At 38.4% G+C, this 21,159-nt stretch overlaps 1 protein-coding gene and 1 long non-coding RNA gene across 2 annotated transcripts in view; one reads left to right on the forward strand and one right to left on the reverse strand.

Moving 5' to 3' along the window:
• LOC123669985 (uncharacterized protein KIAA0930 homolog) overlaps positions 1-21,159 on the forward strand; it is a 58,558-nt gene that overhangs the window by 6,824 nt on the left and 30,575 nt on the right. Inside the window, exons 3-4 of the mRNA XM_045603490.1 lie at positions 767-949; positions 10,093-10,191. Coding sequence (XP_045459446.1) covers positions 767-949; positions 10,093-10,191 — 282 coding nt within the window. The remainder of the gene's footprint in view (positions 1-766; positions 950-10,092; positions 10,192-21,159) is intronic.
• Positions 11,569-21,138, reverse strand: LOC123669986. Its single transcript, XR_006745841.1, has 3 exons — positions 21,128-21,138; positions 15,129-15,132; positions 11,569-11,764 (listed from the first exon to the last, which is right to left on the reverse strand). It is a non-coding gene; the product is annotated as an uncharacterized LOC123669986 (long non-coding RNA).

Consider the following 21,159-nt stretch of genomic DNA (forward strand, 5'->3'; position numbering starts at 1 on the left):
GCAAATTCCGTTTTATGTTCGCCACGCTACATCGAAGTTCTCCTCTTAGTTATATAAATTCATTTTATAAAAATACTTTCGCGATCAGTAAATCGTTTGTGCTCCTACTCGCAATGTTCCCGTATATGCTATAATACAAATAGCAGTGTCAACCTGGACGAGTTCCGGAACGAAGCGCGACCGACGCAGCCAGCGCCCGCCTCGGTCGGGCCCGGGCTGTGGCTGGGTCAGCACCATTTGGATTATAGATACTATACTCTATTAGAACAATCTTTGGATATACAAAAAGTTTGCATCGATAACAGTTGTGTACTTTATTTTAAACAATATAAAAATATTATTTCTTACAATAGACTGCTATTACAACACGACGAATGTACAATGCTCTGACACTATCCTAGACGCCCCTCCGCACAGCACTGCACGCACACTCTCGACCGCACTCGCATTCAGCGCACATCAAAAACTAATCACAGTATATTTTGTTAATAAATATTATTTCTTCGTTAGACTCGAGACTGTTCAATAACCACTTATAAAATATACAATTTACAAAACAAAAATACAACAGTTGATACATAGTTGATCGATTATTGTTCTCTGTCAAATGAAAATCGAATCTTAAATCTATTTAACGATAAAAGCTTACGAGGTCTTCGTTCGAGAATAGTCTGCAACGGGGATAGGGTTATCACATTAGTCGCGCGGCGGCCCCGAGCCCGCCTCACCGGCTCACCCGCCGCTCGGCTGGCCTGTTTGTTCGCAGACGGACGTGGAGGTGTTTCGCAAGGACTCCAAAAAGCTGCCCATCGGCGACCCGGAGATCGACTGGGAGGAGACCGTCTACCTCAACCTCATCGTGCACCAGTTCGACTACACGCTCACGCTGGCCATCTGTACGCGGACCAGCCCCAAGGAGCTGCAGGTGCTGAAGAGGCACTCGCAGAAGGTGAGCGTCATACGCGCTCCGGCGGCGGCGGGCGGGCGCGTCACTAGCTGAGCCGGCTGAACAGCTTGGTGCGCGGCCACGGCAGCGGCCAGTCGTAGCGGCGCGGCACCGGCCCGCGCACGTTGCGCTCCAGGTACGTGAACAGCCAGTACCACCACTCGCGCTGGATCATGTAGTGGTTGTAGCCGTTGCCGCTGCGGTGCGGCGTCACCAGCAGCGAGTGGAACGTCCAGAACAGGCGCGTCGTGATGTAGTACGCGATCACGATGTCCACCGTGTAGTGCCCGTGCGCCAGCAGCACGAACAACACGCCCAGCAGCGCCGAGCCCCACATCGCCCAGTGCACGGGCCACAGCTTCTTGGGCGAGTACTCCGCTACAATTAGGTAACTCAACACTAACACCATGGTGTGTCCGGAATATATGTAGTCACCGCAGTACGTGTGTTTTCCATTAATGGACAGTCCGAAGCCCGAGATCAGATAAAACATTCTTCTGATAATGAGCAGCGGCGTCGTGTTGTTACTCTTCGGACTGCAGTAGTACGTGGTGCTGGCGACCGGCAGCACGGTCACGAACATGGTGACCGACCTGTACAGGTACAGCAGCCCAATGATGAAGAACAGTCGCCGGGCGACGATAAACCGATGTTTATGGAAGACGACGACTAGCATGGCGACCGTCGTGGATATCATGATCAGGTACTCGGAGACGTTCAGGCCCCAGTCGCGTGCGGCGATGTTGTCCAGCACGATGTCGTTGAGCGGTGGCGTCGTGTTCCTGTCCGGCAGCCGCTCGTGCACTAGCGACAGCGACATCATGTTCACGCACACACACGTGAATAGGAAGAAGAAAGATACTATCGTCTTCCATATCTCTTTGGGATATCTCTCCTCGCGGACCGCACCGGGCGGGATCTCCACCATGAAGTCGCCGGCGTGGGTGCGCTGCGGCGAGTGGTCTTGGTCCGGGTCGGACTCGTCGGTGGTGGGCTGCGGCGCGTCCGTCTTGACCGCGCGCGCCAGCAGCGGCTGCCGCTGCATCAGCTCCGCCTGGCTGGGCATCTCTCTCTGGTCGCTCTGGCTCCGCGATGCGTTGTTGTTTAGGTCATTCCGTTTGAGGCGCGCCTCGAAGTTGATGCCCTTGATGTCCTCGCGCGCGGTGCCGGAGGCTATCTCGACATGGCAGTGCGGCGGGGGCGGGGGCGGCGGGGGCGGCGAGGGCGCGCGCGGCACCAGCGCTAGCTGCTTGGCGGGCAGCTCATTGGCGAGGTACACGCGCACCGACTCGACGAGCGGTTCCGCGAAGTTAATCTGCTTGGGTGGCGAGGACTCCTTGTCCGGGGAGCGGGCGGAGATCGTCATCCAATCACCATTGGTCTGTATTGAACCTGAAACGGATACGAGTACCATTTATATCACCAGTTTTATACGTCACACTGTATCGAATAACTGCTAACAATAACAAATAAATGATAACAAATTCACGTACAATATGCGTATATATAATGTTGAGCTCTGTATGTTTGAGATAATTATTATTGTCGTTAACCAAATCGTAAAATGTGGATGAGAATCCGGTTGAACTCTAATCAATTTTAAACTGACAAATAATGAGGAATAAAAACCGGTTTTAGAATTTGTATACACGTTTAGCAACTCTAAACTGTTACATTCTTTGTTGTTGATCAGTTCAAACGTTCTTGTATAATGTACCTCCTACAGTCATTAGCTAAAACATTATCGTGATTTTGTTACTCTCGCAATAACCTCACTCACGTCGAGTAATCGCTGCGTATTTTATTGTTAATTCTAGACGGTTCAGCGTTGTAAACAAACGAGAGACCCGAGCGGGTGGCACAGTTCAAAGACCGTGGACACAAAGCACGAGGGCGCGCGGCCGTTCTCTTTTGTGTCATTTGCTAATTAACACGCCGCTCGCCGCCCCGCGCCGCGGTGCATCGGCTGTGCACCCTCCGCGCGCCGCTGGCCGGGATGCACTCGCCGATTAGACAAATATAGATTGGTCGCGACTCGACGACAGATTCCTAGCCGCTCCGCGAGCGTGCATCGCGGTAGAAAGTGCACGGAAGACGCATAGCGAACGGTATCGGGACTCACTCGATCAATGTGCGAGCTGTCACTCCGGCTGAGCGCTCCTCATCGATTCGGCGTGTCGGCCGTCCTGTGCGCCCGATAGAAAGCCTGACTCGACTCGCGTCCGGCGACTCGAGGGGTAAACGAGGTCGGCTCGGCACACTATCTCGTACACATCACTTTCGGCATGCGTGGAAAGCGCTCGGGCCGAGCTTCACCGGTCGAACTTCACTCACACTGTTACACTGCGCACCGGATCGCGGCCTCAATCTCGCTGGGAATATCACTCGAATCGACAAACTGCGCGGTGGCGAGCAAGCTCGTGTGGTGTCGGCCGCGTACTAGAAAAGATGTCTGTAACACTGGTTGGCTTCGGCGCGGGGCGGCGGCGCTCGGGCGCTGTCGGCCGCTTTCGGGCGCGCTCGGCTCAATGGAAACGATTACGCGGGGTGACGTCACGCGCGGCGCCCCCCCGGCCGCCGGTGCTCGTGCACCGGTGCGGGCCCTACTACGTGACCGCGAAACGTTCACGAACCGGTATCACTCGTTCTGACTACATCGCTGTGCATTTAATTATCGTTGTTTAGATTTGAAATTACGAAATTATATAGATTATGTTGTTGCATAACTTAGATTCAAAGAAGAATCATGAGCTATCAAGAGTTTTAAAGCGTTATAAAGTTTTATGAATTTTGACGACGAGTCAACGCGACGTCAATCTAGTTTAAATTGTTGGTCCAACGGTCACAGGGTTTCAAATTTAGACAAGCACCCATACTTGATGGATTAATGATGTCAATGGAGTATGTATACTCGCTAGTGCGGTGAACAACCCGGCGACTGCACTTTTAATGTAGGCCAGTTAAACAATACTTGTAGCATCGATTCATGGTAATGCGCGGAGTTATGTTTCGCTTAACAAACAATTAAAAGTTATATTGTAGGGCTCGTGTTGGGTTAGTGTTTTTGTCCTGTAATTTTAAATACACAATTTGTTTCTGATAACTCGTGTATATCTATTATGTAGTTTTATTACGTAACGTAAATCACTGATATCTAACATAACTTAAACTGTCTACAAATACTGAACATCAGTACCGCACAGTGCGGGTTGTTGCGTATATTTCTGACCCAACAGCGTTGAAACGTTTTGAGAACTAAACGAACGAAGATTAAAAAAAAAAAAAAAAAACTGTTTCGTTAACTTTCCAATTTTACGCGCAATCTTAATATTTTATTCCGCAATTTACAATATTAGACAAACTTAAAAAAAGATGAATCAGTCCAGCCGTTTTTTAATTTTGCATTCAGCTACACATTGAACGATTATTTTTTTTATATATTTATTTATTTATTGTTTAAATGTTTTTAATTAAAATTCCATTTAAATGTTTAAACCTTTTACTTTTCATTTCACTTACTTTTCGTTTACTTTTCACCATTTCTTTAAATATTTTAGTATAATAATAATTATATGCAGTTGTTTTTCAAACTGCTGCTGTGACGTCTGATTCAAATTTGACACACTTGTAAAACTTGTTTCGTGCGTCTATTTTAGGTAACATTTTATAGTTTCAAATTCACATGTAAATTTTTGTTTTCAATTCAAGTTATAAAAACAGTGAGTGGCGTACTTTAAGTCATTATTTTTTTTTCTATACAACGAGGTCTGCAAATTAGCGTACGACTTACTTGACGATAAGTTATTACTGTAGCTTATAGACGCCTGTAATATCAGAAGCATAGCAAGCGCGTTGCTGACCCTACCCGAAATCCCTCCAGGTCTTTGGTCATCTTACTCACCACTGCTTGAAACTGCTGCAGAACACAACACGACTTGAAAGCAGTATTATTAGCTGTGATCTTCTGTAAGGTCGAAGTTAGTACCTTGACCCGTACGTCGGGGTAGTCCTCAGTCGGGCTGCTCCAGGCGGACATTTCCTGCAGTGGCCTACCTCATTTAAATATAATCTAACACGGCGTTCTAATTTGCTACGATTTAATTGGCCAAGAGGCATGGCTAAGTAATAGCAGTGAGTCAGTATTTTCTTACAGGCGATACCAAATAGACTGTAATACTTAAATTGCTCGTACACATGATTGCCATTGTGACGGTCACCATTGTACGCTTCAATCCATCGCAGCGGGTTCCGTGCTGGTTCGGTATTTTGAGTTAATGAAAATAAATTGGTAAAAGTTTCCGGAATGCGGGCTTGTAACTACAGCCTAATTGTTGAATGAACGACGAGTTTAAAGTAAATCATGACGTTGTATTAAATTAGCTGACCTAACGAACTTGGACAATTTGTTATATTGTTTCGTGGATATATCGCTTTGATTTTTATTTTCTTGTATACAAACCCTGTTTTGTCAATAATGTTTATGCGGTGCAGTCGTTCGAAAGTTATGCGCGTACATACATGTTGGGTATTCATTTTTAACCGACTTCCATAAAAGGAGGAGGTTCTCAATTCGACTGTATTTTTTTTAATGTATGTTACATCTGAACTTTTGACCGGGTGGACCGATTTCGACAATTTTTTTTTCAATCGGAAGGTGGTGTGTGTCTATTGGTCCCATTTAAATTAATTTGAGATCTAACAACTACTTATCGAGTTATATCTAATAATGCGTTTTTACTTGACGCTTTTTTCGTCGACCTACGTTGTATTATACCGCATAACTTTTTACTGGATGTACCGATTTTGATAATTCTTTTTTTATTGGAAAGAAGATATCTCTAGTTTTGTACCGTGATAAGGAAACCAGGATTTGATGATGGGATCCCAGAGAAATCGAAGAAAACTTCGAAAATCCGCATAACTTTTTACTGGGTGTACCGATTTTGATATTTTTAATTTAATCAAAAGCTGATGTTTATCATGTGGTCACATTTAAATTTTATTGAGATCTGATAACTACTTTTTGAGTAATCTTTGATAACGCGTAGTTACTTGACTATTTTTTCGTCGATCTACGTTGTATTACTTGTCGATGTAATTGAAGTCGGTTTTTTTTCGTTTGCGAGCAAACACAATTATTATTTATATGTATAGAAGACTAAAAACGGTTGGTTTGGTGGTGCGTGTCGGCGCCTAAAACACCGACAACACCGACGCCTTGCGGGTTCGATCGCTCGGAATGGATATGTTGTAGATTTGTACGAATACTTCTATCCGCTTTGGACGTATGTCCAAGTGGGTCTCCCCATAGTGTCTCGGAGAGCACGTTAAGCTGTCCGTCCTTTCCCCGTTGATCGTTACTCATACTAGGCAATACATCCGCCAACCCGCAGTGGAGCAGCGTGGTGGATAAGCTCCGATCCTTCTCCTATATGGAGAAAGAGGCCCAGTAGTGGAATATTACAGGCTGAATCATAACAAACGGTTAAGAGTTTATATTATGGCCTATGTGTAGGTAAGTCCAGTATCGGCCGCCGATCGTCCAGTCGAGTTCCTTGATAACAATGGAATGAATGAATTAGCTGTTCGATGGTTATGAAAGTCTCGGTTTACAAGAGAGTACACGCGGATCCGGTTTCCCAAACGTCCGGAATCTCGTCGTTGGTTTAACCGACTACAGCGTCGTTCTAGGGATAACTAGATAAGAATTAGTATTTTAATGACAGCGCAGAGGTGAGCCGAATGTGAGAACTATTAAACGAACTAATTGAAGTGTAAATTGTAGCATCGGCGGTCAATTGTGTTCAATTGACAGTGAGCGAAAGAGACAGCTATCGAAAAATAACTGACAACATGTTTCATCCATTTCGCGTCTACTTCGTTACGTTTTTCTTTTTGGCATCGCAGTGACAGTTCAAATCGAATAAATAAAAGCTAAAAGCGATAGTAAAGTAATAGAGAAATCGTTGACACAATCGGCAACGCTAGCTAAGTTACCGAGTTTTACGAGTCTAGACTCTAGACACATTTTTAGTATCATATGACTGGTGTAATGTTACACCGACCGCTGCACGGTGCTGCATATCGATTGCCGTTACATGGGGAGGTATAGATCTTATCCTTAAAGCCTTAAGGTTAAATTTAACTGGCAAAGCCGGCGAACGGTCCTCCTCATATGACATTGTGTGACAAACAACTCGTAAGGACAGTGATTAAATGGTTAGCTCGATGGTAAACACACAACTGTTAGGAAATACAACAATGTTCGAGATTTATACATTGAAATACTTTTCCACAAGACATCTAGAAGTGAAGATAAATTTAAAAATATAGAAGCTACAATATTTGAAAAACAAAATGTTGAATTTTATATATATTTTCTAGTTCTTGATTTTTTTAAATTTTGTTAATTGGTTTTTAATTAAGTACATAAAAGTATTTAGGAAATTTAGTATTTTAGAAAATAACAAATACCGTAAAATAAAATAAATCAAACAAAATAATAATAATAATAATAATTCAAACTATTAAGTGAAATAAAAAAACATGTCTTTATTTATTTTTGTCGACGATATAAAATTACATAAATAATTTAAAAAAAAATACTAGTAATATTTTAGTTTTACATACGTCATATTAATCAGTCGTGTGACTGATATTACGTCACTTCCGTTATATATTTTTCTTACGGTTTTAGTATCACATTTTTCTCAGTTCGGTCGCCCAGCCAAATGTCAAGCCTGCCGTAAGGAACTTTGTTCCAAAAATACACATACAACTGTCTCCTTTCCCCCTGTTTCACTCCCTCCACCCCTCACATATTTTGGTTTTTAAGTAAAAAATTATAAAATCGCGAAAAATGTACATTTAATGTAATAAAGTACTTAAATGGCATTTAATTTAAATGTGCTGAGGTGATAATGTTCCTCATGGCCAGCCTCCGAGCGGCTCCGTCACGGTCAAGGTCGGAGGCATCTCATTGTGTAAGCGTCTCTCGACCGCCCTTCGTAAACACCACTTGATCAAAATTGTCTAACGGACTTGTGACTTTTTATGCCAAGATATTGAAAATCGCAGGCCTATGCTATTGTGTATCATAGAAACTTCGAGAATACAGATGAAGTCATCATCTTTAATATTCGATATTAAACTACATAATTATATGTGAGATCATCCTGTTATCGCAACATTTATCGAAGCTATGAATAACATATGAATATGGAATAAGTAACCAGTCTTGCGCGGAAGAGAGAATCCGTCTTTAACGACGCAGCTAGAGGAAAACTTAATGAAACAGATGTTTGTAATTGTATTTACAAGAATTTTTAATAACTGCGTTTCCCTTCATTAATGAGTGAAGTAATATATTAAACTCGTAACCTTTATTACTTTGCTAAAGTAGTGAGCTCATTTCACGAGACTTGTTGTATTTTATTACTTACAATAATAGTTATACTCTCATAGCATTCCACTTTTGATTTCTTTTCAATTTTGTGATAATATTGTGCCGATCCACGTAGAAGATATTAGCTAAAGCTTCCTTGTGTGGCTTTATTACGAGCAACATAAATTTCAATTGAACCACCAAGTTTTGGTTTGAAATTTGAAATAATGTTCAAATTTCGTAGATTTTCTTACTAGTAACTAAATCTGCTAATCATAAGTATGTAAAGATTTGCGTTTGATATTGGACACTTATTAACAGCGCTAATGAAACCTTACGAATGCAATCAGTTGTATGTAGGTAATTGCTGAAGGAAACCATACCTACTATCGAGCGCCTCGCTCGAACGATTGAGGTTCTATTTGAAAGTACTTGGAAGCTAATATCGAATCGTCTAGATGGATCTTTTTCTAATTACATTTTATACTTCGACGAGAAAAACGGACGCTCGACTGAAGTTTTTTGTAGAATAGTTTTCAATTTTTATAACAATAGACGAATGCGGCGCTCGAAAAATATAGGCCACGTTTGTCAAGCGCAAGATATCGTAGCTGACATTATTAAATTGAACTTATTCTGCGAGTAGGTTAGTGTGTATTATATTGTTATCATTTTATCTTTACTGATTTGGTTTTGGCATCAAAGGGATAGTTATCGATCTAAAATATGTGTAAGCTTTAACTTCCTCTTAAGTTAAACTCTTAAAAATTCTTTAGAATTTGGAACGGTTCCCATTGTTCCACATAAGTGTTCATAAAAGTTATTGTTGTATCACGTTCCAACTGGCGGCGGTGGTTGGCGCCTAAACATCGCTGTTTCCGTTTCTCGCCAGCTACTCCGCGTGGGAATTATGCATCTCCATGTTCTCACGTCGCCGGAAATAAAGGGATAGAAATGGTAGCCTAAAGTGCTTGTTTGTTGTTACATGTTGACGAGGCAAATATTAAGAAATATAGAAAGATCTCGAGATATTTCAGGAACGACGGTATCTCTCTCTGGGGCGTTACTCGTTGTATCATCAGCGGATATAGAAATGTAAAATATTTTAAAACGTTTTTTAATGATTTTATTGGTTTTTCTCGAGCGTCATAAAATTTACCGAATTTTAAAGGACCGCTTCAAAAGAACACGGAAACGAAATTATCGCACGCTACATTTTTTTTACATTTGAGACTGACGTTAATACTATCGGTCACACATCGACGCTTGAACGTTAGCGCCCACTGGAACACGAATCTGGCGTCAAGTCGTTACATTTACCCACTCGCGCCTCTTACGCGACTTCTAATTAAACGTTTATGCTTATTTTACGCCCGTTTTCAAATTGAAGTCGAGTAGCTGAGGACAAAAATTTGGATTACAAATTGTTTCTGAATTATATCTGCTATTATTTTTGTGATATTGCAAATTATATCATGTTCTAATCGTGTGTGTTGTTTAGCGAGAAGTCGTTGACACTTTGGCAACGATCTCTCCCAATGTCGTCGACGCTCGCGATTAGATACTGATTGCTCTGTATAATAATAACGCGTAACATATTTAATAATCTAAAGTAATTTATAAACATACACATATTTGCAAGTCACGTGAAAGCAGTATTCCAACATTTGCGCATAGTTTTAAAAGTTTTGTAGTATAATTTTCTATGAAATATGTTTGGGAGTTTATTGTGCGAATTCGACTGAGTCCGGTGTTTTGGCAGGTGTACGCGTCGCCGAGCCGGCGCAAGATGGACACGAAGGGCGAGGGCGAGGAGATGACGTACCCGCACATCTGCTTCATGGTCGACAACTTCGATGAGGTAACATTCGCTTAAGGGTAGAAATCTTGCACATGTGTGCAATGCCCGTTTAATAAATTGATGATAATTAAACGTAAATTCAGTACGACACGATTAAGTGATGTAAGGGTGGTTGGTCAATAGGATATTAAATTGGACAAATAAGTGTTTTGTTCTGATCAATGTGCGATAACACAATATCGTGTATTTATAACGTTAACAGTTTATAACAAGCTGTTCCTGCGGTATTCCCCGCGCTAATTTCAGGAAAAATGTACTATAATATTTTAAACCATTACCGTGCAACTCGGGCGACTTACACCGGAGCGTGTTTCATTTGATTTGACATTATCTCTTAAGTTATGCGTCGAAATAAGAGATAGTTTATCTTCGTAAAATTGCCTAGTTCATGAAGTATTTTTCATTTGTAAGGATTCCTATGCCTGGCTGATAAAAAAAGCAATAAAATCACGTCTTAATTTTTTGTGTATTTAATTCGTTGCAAAGTTATTTTAAAACTATGATATCTTCTAAGATGTTTATTGTAATCGAATGATGTCGAGGACGATTTTGTTCAAAAAGAAATGCTTGTGATAAATAACGTATTTATTTGGATTATATCATGTTTATAAAACCGCCTTTACAAATATAGCATTATTATAAATTAAAGTTAAAAGATGGACATATGCAGTTGTGGACTTTTTTTTAAAACTTTTAATGGCGATCATTTCCACCATACATAATTTTTCGGTAGCTTTAACAGATTAAGCAGCGGACGCAACGGAAGCTGTCAAAAAAGAATATTTTATCCCGTTTCCGTAACATTAATTATTAATGCCCGTGATGTTATATAGCCTATAGCCTTCCTAGGTAAATTGACAATCCAACATAAAAATAATTTTTCGATTCGAAACAGTAGTTCCCAAGGTTAGCGCGTTTATAGGTAACACGAGTTTGCCCTTTGAAATAGTTGCTAAAATGATTTGGCAAACGCTCGTTTGAAGTCGCAGTAAATATAATCGTGGGCTCAAAGGTTAACCTTAATACGATTTTCTTTCGTCTCTTAGAGCCTGTTTCACTTGTTATGGATGACGCTATTTGTCGGACTACGATACAAATAGACTTTGACAGCGGGAGGTAGAATTGGCCAGTAGGATCTGTTTTTCCTCAATTAATTAACTGCAACTTAAAGATGCAAATAGAAATATCTCATAAATATAGTAGAATTCGATGGTAGAAAAATATGAATCAAAAACTTTTTTCTGTCGGATAGTGTCATCCGTTAAATCGCGTTTTCCACAACTGGTAAAAGAGCCCACAATGTTTTATTTCTGATACTTGGTGTAGGTACGTTAGTCACCTAATATTCCGCAGCCCTTATTTTTTTTGTTTTCGAAGAAATGTGAGTTAGAGAATTTGAGTATGAGATGATTTCTATATTGTTTTGTCTTTTTTTAAAATGTATACAAACATTAAGTTGTTTTTTTTTGGAAACATTAAAATGTGAAAGTTTTATTATTATCTTGCCTTTTAAGATAAAGATACATAAAGTGGCCGTGACTCGTGATTGATGTACAAATGAAGTATGTATACGCTCGGTAATGCAAAATCAGCTGACGAGCGCCGGACCCGAGCGGATGTGATAACGGTTACTGTTGTGGCGGAGTGGAGGGTGGGGGGTGGAGGGGGGCTTGACCGTCGAAACGTTGCAGATTGCAAATACAGTCGCACAATTTATCACTGTCACAGCACATGGAAGAGATTTTAAGGACCTAGATTTGACGGTATCGTGAGCGTCGGAACTCAGTTTCACAATTTTTAAACATTTTTGAATATCATATCAAAAATTGACCGTTCCAGCGGGGATCGGACCTTAATAATAATTAACGGGGGCTTAAACCGAAAATGTTTAGAATTCCTAATGTGTGGGTAACACAAAAATAAAATCGTAAATATTCATAATTTTTATATGAATCTTTTTGCGCGAGATAACTCCAGCGAAAGTAAACGACTAGCGACTGTCACGCGCCGCTCCGCTGACGTCACAATCTCACAAAAGACAGCTATTTATATATATTTTTTGTATTATTGACGACCCACTACTATACTCACTATTTACGTCTCGCATCGATGATCTAATTTTACATTTGCCTCGCCTATAGTTATAAATATTCATTTAATGATGATATCGTGGTTTAAATATTGATGGGAATTGATAGTTATTGGTTTGTCAAATTATAATTTGTTTGTGGCTTCAAAAATAGTATTTCGTAAAGCGACAGTATGGATATTTTTATTGAAATTAGTAAACTTGTTGAGTATTGATTTGTTAGCTCGAGTTTAAGCCTTGCTTTTTTTTAGAAATATTAAAGGTGGATGAACTTGACCAAGTTCCACGTCTACGGACGAAGCGTATAGAATGATTTCAGTTTTTATTTTATAAAATTTACTATTAAATATAATAATAATAAATGCATTAATGAACAGCATTTATACAGATATTAAAAAAAGTTTAAATTAGTTTCAAAATTATGTTGATTGGCCCACCATTCTTCTAAAAGAATGTCGTGAAAAAGTTTAATATTTTAATAAGTATGATCATCGAAGGAAATTCTCGCGTGGACGTTAACTAAACCGGTTCTAAGTGCTAAAACATGAGTCGGTTGACGGAAATCAGTCCGGTGCGGCTGCACTCGAGAGCGGCGCCAGGGCCTGCTGCGGAATGTGGCCCTGATGATACGGACTCGCAGATTTTATATCTAATACCTAATATAGTAACTATGTCCATATTTTTTAAATTAACAACTGACGTGGCAGTTTGTATTCTTTTAGAACTGACCATGGTCTCTGGTTCTCTTAAACAATTTATTTCGCTAGTATGTGTTTTTCGCCAGTTTGGTGTTTAATTAAAACATCAAATCTTAGTTTATTTCCACTCGCTTATCGCATGTAAATAACTAGGTAGACTCGACGTTTCCTTTGTTGTAAGATCTTTCTAGAAATACATTCTTTATCAAGTAAAGATTCTAATTTTAAAACTTCAAACAGTCGGAATGTACTTTTTTTTTACAATTCTTATTTCGAATGTTGTTGTTACGCTTCCTAATTCTCCTCGAGCTTGTCAACTGCCACGGACAAAAATAAACAAAATATTTTATTTTGAACTTTATGTCCCAAATAATAAAAGTCAGTTTTACATAGAACTATATAAAATTGTAAATCATTGATTAAATTTAATATCACGTACGATTAATCAAATTTTAACTATATTTAGTACGAAATAAGATCGATACTCGCTCGTATGGATGTCGGTATGTACATTTTGTTATTCGCATTGGAATTATTGTGTTTCCAGTTCTGAGTCTCAGTCATTATAATTGTAAACAAGTTTGCCCCTCTGATAAATGGGGGCAACTACCAATCGACTTTTACGTTGCCGTACATTAACAAATTATCATTGAGATCCTTAAAGTTAATGGTATTTCTACAAATGACTATCATTAGTGATAACTCGATTGCAGTTAACGCTAAACAATTTCTTGTTATGTTCCTAATAATAGTATTTTATTTAATAGTAAACGGTTGTGATTGTGCTGCATGTTTATTGTTTTATTCGTTGCAACGGAACCGCCTCGTTAGAGTAGGTATCGAGTGCGGGCTCCGCGCGTTCTGTCGCGTGTGCGTACACGTGCTCGCACAGGTCGGCACTCGCACACTAGCACTTGTTGCTCATTGAATCTATTTCGATACTGCATTCATTGAGAACATCAGATCATACATGTAATTGACTTACGGCCCGTTTCGATCATCTATCTATCTCTGGTTTTGCTTACTAACGATAGCTTTTTGACACAATCTGTATGGACTTTAAGTTAAAATCCTATCTCTAGAAAGCAAATTCAGAGATAGTTAGAGTATTGAAACTCGCCGTCAGTGGTTAGAAAATATATCCCATTATCCCTGCACACGTAAGAAATTATTTGAGACATTCAGTATACAGGCAGCTATTGTTGATAAACAAGCTTCTGTAAATTGTGAAACGTGAATACTTGTGTCTCTAATGTACTATGAATCAATTTTTCTTGCACACCCGTTTCTATCAATTGTGAAATTTTTATATTGTAAGTAATGATGACGTTATGATGTGTTTTTATGTAATTCCCAAACTTTATCTGATATTAAGTGATTATTGCTGGGTTATTGTGTTATCTAATGCAACCATAATCTATCTATCACTAAGTGCAACGGTGATTTTTGCATGTGGTGTTAGCCTATAAGTGGTTGTTGCACTTGTGCTATGTATTAATTATATTTAAATGTTAAATGTCTGTGAATCAGTGTAAACAACTGTTGGCTAACCTAATAAATAAAATAAAATAAAAATAAAATAAACAATGAAGTAAATGTAAATACAATAACACGACCTGACAACATATTTGTAAGTAGGTATAATATGAATGTACAGCAATCAGTGAGGTGTAGAAAGTACGTCCATTTAATACCGCAGTACGTGTGGGATTCGTATAATTAAAGTGTCAGTGAAAAGATGAATAACCAGCGGATCGGAATACGAGTATATGTGACAGTACTCAGCTATGGGTCGCATTGTCCGCCCGGCGCCGCACTAATTACAGAACAGATGGCGCTCCGGCCCAATTACTCGGGAAAATTGCTTGGAGCGCCTCCAGCCGCCCTAATTACAGGCGTCCACCATCCCGGTACACTAATGAAAAAATACTTCCGACCTCTAAAGAAATCTGTAAACAAACTCGGAGCAGTTTGCGAGCCAGTGATTGCGTACCTGTTGCTCCCCGACACGAGGTATGCTAATAAGCGCGGCGCTGTACCCACATCGTCGAATGTTTATACTGGCGTTCAACGGCTCAATACTTCATGTCTTCTCATTGATTGGTTTTAATAGAATATTTAGAAGTTTATATTTATGATGTCAACGTGACATTGCTAGATGAGAGATCGTGTCGTTTACCGATAAAAGGTCCAAGTATGTACCACTCGAAACAATGCCGCCTTTGTCCACCCAGCTCGTAGCGGCATTCGTGTTACGGCTACCATCTACTAGCTTATCTTAGTTCTCACGACGGTTTTATGTTTTACTCAGTGTTTATGTTTTGACTTTACTTTGTAACCTTCTAACGGTTATGATTTCAGTAAAGCTTTAGACGTTTGGTATCTAGATTTATCATTTTGTAAAAAAAAGTTCAAAACATAATTGCTAGGAAAAAAAGGTTTGTAATGGGATGATAATTTTGTTGTCTTCGCTTATTTAATATTTGTACTTTATTACATTAGAAAATAATTGAAAACGACCTTACTATTATGCATTATTATATTAATGACTAGCGACCCGCTCCGGCTTCGCACGGGTATAAAATATAATTATAGCCTATGTCATTCACTGAAATAATGATTAAAATCGATCCAGTAGTTTTGATTTATTCATTACTGCCAGTGGCCCGCACGCGTTAACTTAAGAGTAAAAGCCGGCCGGAACCGCCTCAAACGCTACGTACCGCGATTTTTAAATCTGTAATATCTTCGAAAATATTCATTTAAATCATATGCTGTAAAGGGCCATATAGATCTTTATTAAATAAAAAACATATTTAAGGTATTTAATTGGATAAGAATTAACGCTGTTTTGGTTAAAATCGCTTCGAAAATTAGCCTTTATTTGTCGTAAAAAGTAAATGACAAAAAAATTTTATTGTGGGATATCCATAAGAGATAGGTATATACCATCGCGGAGTTTTCTGTAGACCTTTTCAATGTTTACAATACTTAGTATATTATTTTGATAAATCTCGTAAGGTTCAGTCTGCGTTTGCAATTTAAGCGAAAAAAAAAATAATTATTTACGACATAACATTAGAAAACTCAAAAATAACAGTATTTCTCCACTATTTAATGGATGTTATTATACATATAAACCTTCCTCTTGAATCAATCTATCTATTAAAAAGAACCGCATCAAAATCTGTTGCGTAGTTTTAAAGATTTAAGCGTACATACATGTGCAGGGACAGAGAAAGCGACTTTGTTTTATACTATGTAGTGATAATCCAATTAGAACGCGACGTTGTGCAATGAGCTACCGCGAACCACCGTGTCCATAATACACATATTCAGAAGGCATGAGTAATTAAATGCCGATGGTGGACACTTGGAGTTATTCCGGAAGATGAGTAACGATCGTTCTGGATCCAAACATCGGCTCCGTCACAGAAAGCCGCGGCGTGACTCACCGTGACGTCGCCTTTACTCTTACTGCTATAATTACATGGAATAATGACGGAGCGTCTTATCACTTGTGACCAGAAACCAAAGACACAGACTTTGGTCAAGTGGTAATATACAAGTCAATTGGAAGCCGGCAATCATTGTAATATATATGTCATAATAATTATAAATAAATCTAAATGGAATAATAACAGCTGTAATGTTAATAAATTATAACGTTCTAATTGTCGGAACTAGTAAATTACTAACTCAATGCGAAACTCGTTCCGCTTAACAACTATCATCAAGCATGTTCTTGACGAAAATTCTGTCATATAATAGAAATATTGATTCGTCACGTTAGGTATATAATGTTAATTAAAACAAAGTCATTTAATTTTGTCTATCTGTCTGTCTGTCTGTTCCGGCTAATCTCTGAAACGGCTGGACCGATTTTTACGGGACTTTCACTGTCAGATAGCTTGTATAATAAGGAGTAACTGAGGCTACTTTTATTTTTATTTTTATTTTATAACTCTACGAACTGCTAGTAACTTAATATAATCGTGACTACTCCAGGGGGTTTTGGCAATTGACAAGAATTGGGATCGATGGCTGTATGAATAGGCTTTGTGCTCTCGGAGATACGGTGGGGATCCAAACAAGGACGAAACCAAATTAATTACTAATGTATGTAATGCGGAAATTTTATATCCATTCTTGTAGTATAACATTTTAGTCAAATACGGAACAATGATTCCGTAAGACCTCACGGTTGTTCGCGATAAGAACTTTTATCGTTCAGAGATCACTCGGTCGGCGCTAACGTTTCAAACTTTGAATATTTATCTTTCAATATCTTATTTATCGAAAGAAGAGGAGATTATATTTAAAATTCTGTATTTATATATCGCTTGGTTATCGCAATTGTATTTCGTTATGAGAACAATTGTTGCACAATTCCTGTTATCGCTCGCCTATTATGGTTTATGTTAGAAACTAGTGTGATTACTAAGAAGAAAGAGATTTTACGTAGCTGTTAACTATATATTTGATATTCTTAATTAAACGACTGTAAATCAGTCGTAGTTTTTATACAAATTAATGCTTTTGTAAGAAATTTATTGAAATTGTTTTCATTGCGATCGCACAGTTCAGAGTTCACTCAGTTGGAATTGGTATTCAGCTTAGAGCTAAATAATCCATTCCTCTATGAATATTTATATACATTTCTTTATGAAAATACTTACACGTGATATAGGCATAGTCTGAGTGTAGATTTACGAGGAGGTAATGTGATGTTTGAAGAAGAGGCCGTCCAAGGAATAGATGGATCGACGAAATAATTACAACAGCAGGAAGAATGAAGAAGTAAAGCAAAGTGTAGGGAAATATGGAGTGAGCTGGAGGAGGCCTATACTCAGTGTGGAGTTCCAATAGTGGAATAAAATATGTATATCTTATAAACGACGTACTAACGTGTGAGATTCTAAAATATATGTGCGGATAATCTAAAAATGTTTAAACAAATATCAACAACAGATGATTCCATACAAATGCAAGCAGATTTAGAAAGACTTAGGTATATCGTGGTGTGAACGGAATCACTTAACATTAAATCACCAAAAGTGTTATAAAATACATATTTTATTATAGTCGAAAAATTCGAAATATTCATTATTATTATAATATAAGGGGTTATAACTTGGTATGTGTTAATGAAATATACGATCTGGGAATCTTAATGGATTCGAAGCTAAGTTTTATCCCACATGTAGAAGACTAGCTGTGCACCGCGGTTTCACCTGCGTTAATTTGAGAAAGGTAGTTGCCTATAACCTTCATCACTATATCTCTAATCTTCTAATGATTGTTCCATAAAAATTCAACACAATTATCTAAACAAAAAGAACTTTATCGCAAAAATTGTCGTATTTAATAAAAAATGTTTGGGTATTTCATATCTATCTGGGCGTTAGGTACTCGGACACGGTAAACATGGTTTTTCCCGCGTAAAACCCCGATTTAGCGGAAATTTCGGTATAAAAAGGAGCCTATGTTTTGCCACCCAACCTTTTTTGTCTTCTAATCACTATCCCATAAAAATCGGTTCAGCCGCTCCGAAGATAAGCCAACAGAAAGACAGACAGACGGACAAAAATTAGAGACCACGGTACGGTACGTGAAATGATGATTATAATAATAATAGTAACTACGAAAATGAAAAGAACGGATTGTCAGAGAATGTGTCGCAGTGTGGCATGCAAAACGTGCATTTCAAGACATGTGCAATAAATAGGATTTGGTCCTAAATACAGCTCGACATTTCGAAATAGATAATATCGTGGCTCTGCGACTTGTCAAATCAAAGGGTTTAAAGGTGCACACAATTTTTCATGTAAAGCTAGAACGTCAAGTTTGAATTTAGCATCTAATGAGCAGGAAATACAGGCACCACGCGTCTCCAAAGAAATTTGTTCGTATACTGGAGCTAGTAAAAACCCATATTCTTTAAGTAATTCCAAACACCTGTGTCTAATTTTTTTATTAGGCTTCTGCGCGCGACTTCGTCCGCGTGGAAAAGAGGCGCGCGCAATACTTTATCATTATTTTGCTGCGATGTTATTTTAAAACTGAGATATCTCCTGAGATACTCATTGAAATCGAATTATGTCAAAGGCTATTATGTTTTAAATTAAATACTTGTGATGAATAACGTATTTATTTAGATATCATGTTTATAAAAACATCTTCGCAAATAATGCATTATTTTAGAACATACTTCGGGCGGCGTTTGGCAGACTCCGTCGAGTCTTCACTTCGAAGATTCCGCAATGCTTGAAGACTAAAGTTTTCGAGCAATGCGTCCTGCCTGTGTTAACATACGGAGCCGAGACGTGGACACTGACGAAGGGACTGGTCCACAAGTTTAAAGTCGCTTAACGTGCAATGGAGCGGGCTATGCTTGGGGTCTCTCTCAAAGACAGGATTAGAAATGAGACTATCCGCGAGAGAACGAAAGTAACCGACATAGCCCACAGAATTAGCAAGTTGAAGTGGCAGTGGGCTGGTCATCTGTGTCGCAGGACCGATGGCCGTTGGAGTAGACGGGTCCTAGAGTGGAGACCGCGACTTGGCAAACGCAGTGTGGGACGTCCTCCGGCCCGTTGGACCGACGATCTACGTAAGATTGCCGGTGTAGGCTGGATGAGGATTGTGGATGACCGGGATGTGTGGCGCGAACTTGGCCTATAGCATTGGAATGCGATAGGCTGAAGTGTTTAGAACAAACTTGATTAGCATAAAAAGGTTATAGTGAGCCAACCTTAAAAGATAGATATATGCTGTCGCGGACTTTTTTTAGAACTTTTTAAAGAGGATCAATTCTGTCATACATGATTTTTGCGAAACTTTAACTGTTAACGTTAACGGAAGCTCTCAAAAGGAAAAAAAGAACCCCCGATTTTGAAACATTCTTCATTGGTGCTCCGCTCCTTTTGGTCTTAGCGTGATGATATATATCCTATAACTAATATATTCCTCAATAAATGGGCTATCTAACACTAAAAGAATTTTTCAAATCAGACAATTACTTTCTGAGATTAGCGCGTTCAAACAAACAAACAAACTCTTCAGTTTTATAATATTAGTATAGATATTGTTAAAAAAGTCCCTTAAAATGCTGGGATTTATCTTTAGAAATACAAAGGATTTCAAAAAAATCATATAAAATAGTACTTTTTTATTTCATACATCAGTAGCAAAATCGAAAATTGTTCAATTGTCTGGAACCCATACTACCAAATTCACAAGAATAGATTAGAAAGAATACAAAAAAGATTATTACGTGCATTATCTTATAAAGACAATCTAGAATATAACTAAAATAAAATGTTGAAACTATAAAGTATTGTCATTGTCTATAAGAAGAGATGTTTTGGATCTTTGCTTTTTAAATAAAATTATTAGAGGATATTGACTGTCCTGATTTGGGCCGAAGATTAAAATTTGCAATCCCTAGAAAACCTATGAGGACTCCAGATCAAAACACACGTTTGTGAGCAGATTTGCTAGAACCAAAACCATCAATACATGCTTAAATAGAATCATAAACTGGTATAATTCAATTTTAAAGGAGGAAGCAGATATTGATATTTTTAGATATTCTGGGAAAGCGTTCAAGAGAAAAGTTAAGATGCTTTTTTTTACATTTGAACTCAAATTAGTTACCTACTGCATGTAGTTATGAACATACATGTCATTATTATATTTTAAATTAGCTGATTTCTTGAACCTCGAACCGTTTTTACTTATAAATAGATTATATTTGTAATTTTTATATATATTTACAGAATTCGCGATGTGTTATCACATTAATTGTTGTCTTTCGTTGTTTTTTTTACATATACCTACATATTTTTACTTTTTTCTTTTAAATATTTTTTACTGTTTTGGCACGGGTTTTAATTGTTGTAATTTTTTTATTCGTTTGTTATATATGTTTTATTGATGAGTTCATTTGTCATAAGATACATATTTATTGTTTGTATAAGTTTCCAAGCAACTGTTTAAATTGTGCATGCTGAGTTGGCCTGTAAGTGTCGTGTATAGTGTAAGATATTCTGTTTAACAATGTACGAATGATAAAAACCACTGTATACTATATAAATATAACTCATAATATAATATTAAATTTATATTTGTATTTAAGGATAAAAACATGTTTAAAAATAAAAGTCACACGATTAATGC

This window comes from Melitaea cinxia, chromosome 4 (assembly GCF_905220565.1).
Source record: "Melitaea cinxia chromosome 4, ilMelCinx1.1, whole genome shotgun sequence".
Classification (NCBI taxonomy): Eukaryota; Metazoa; Arthropoda; class Insecta; order Lepidoptera; family Nymphalidae; genus Melitaea; species Melitaea cinxia.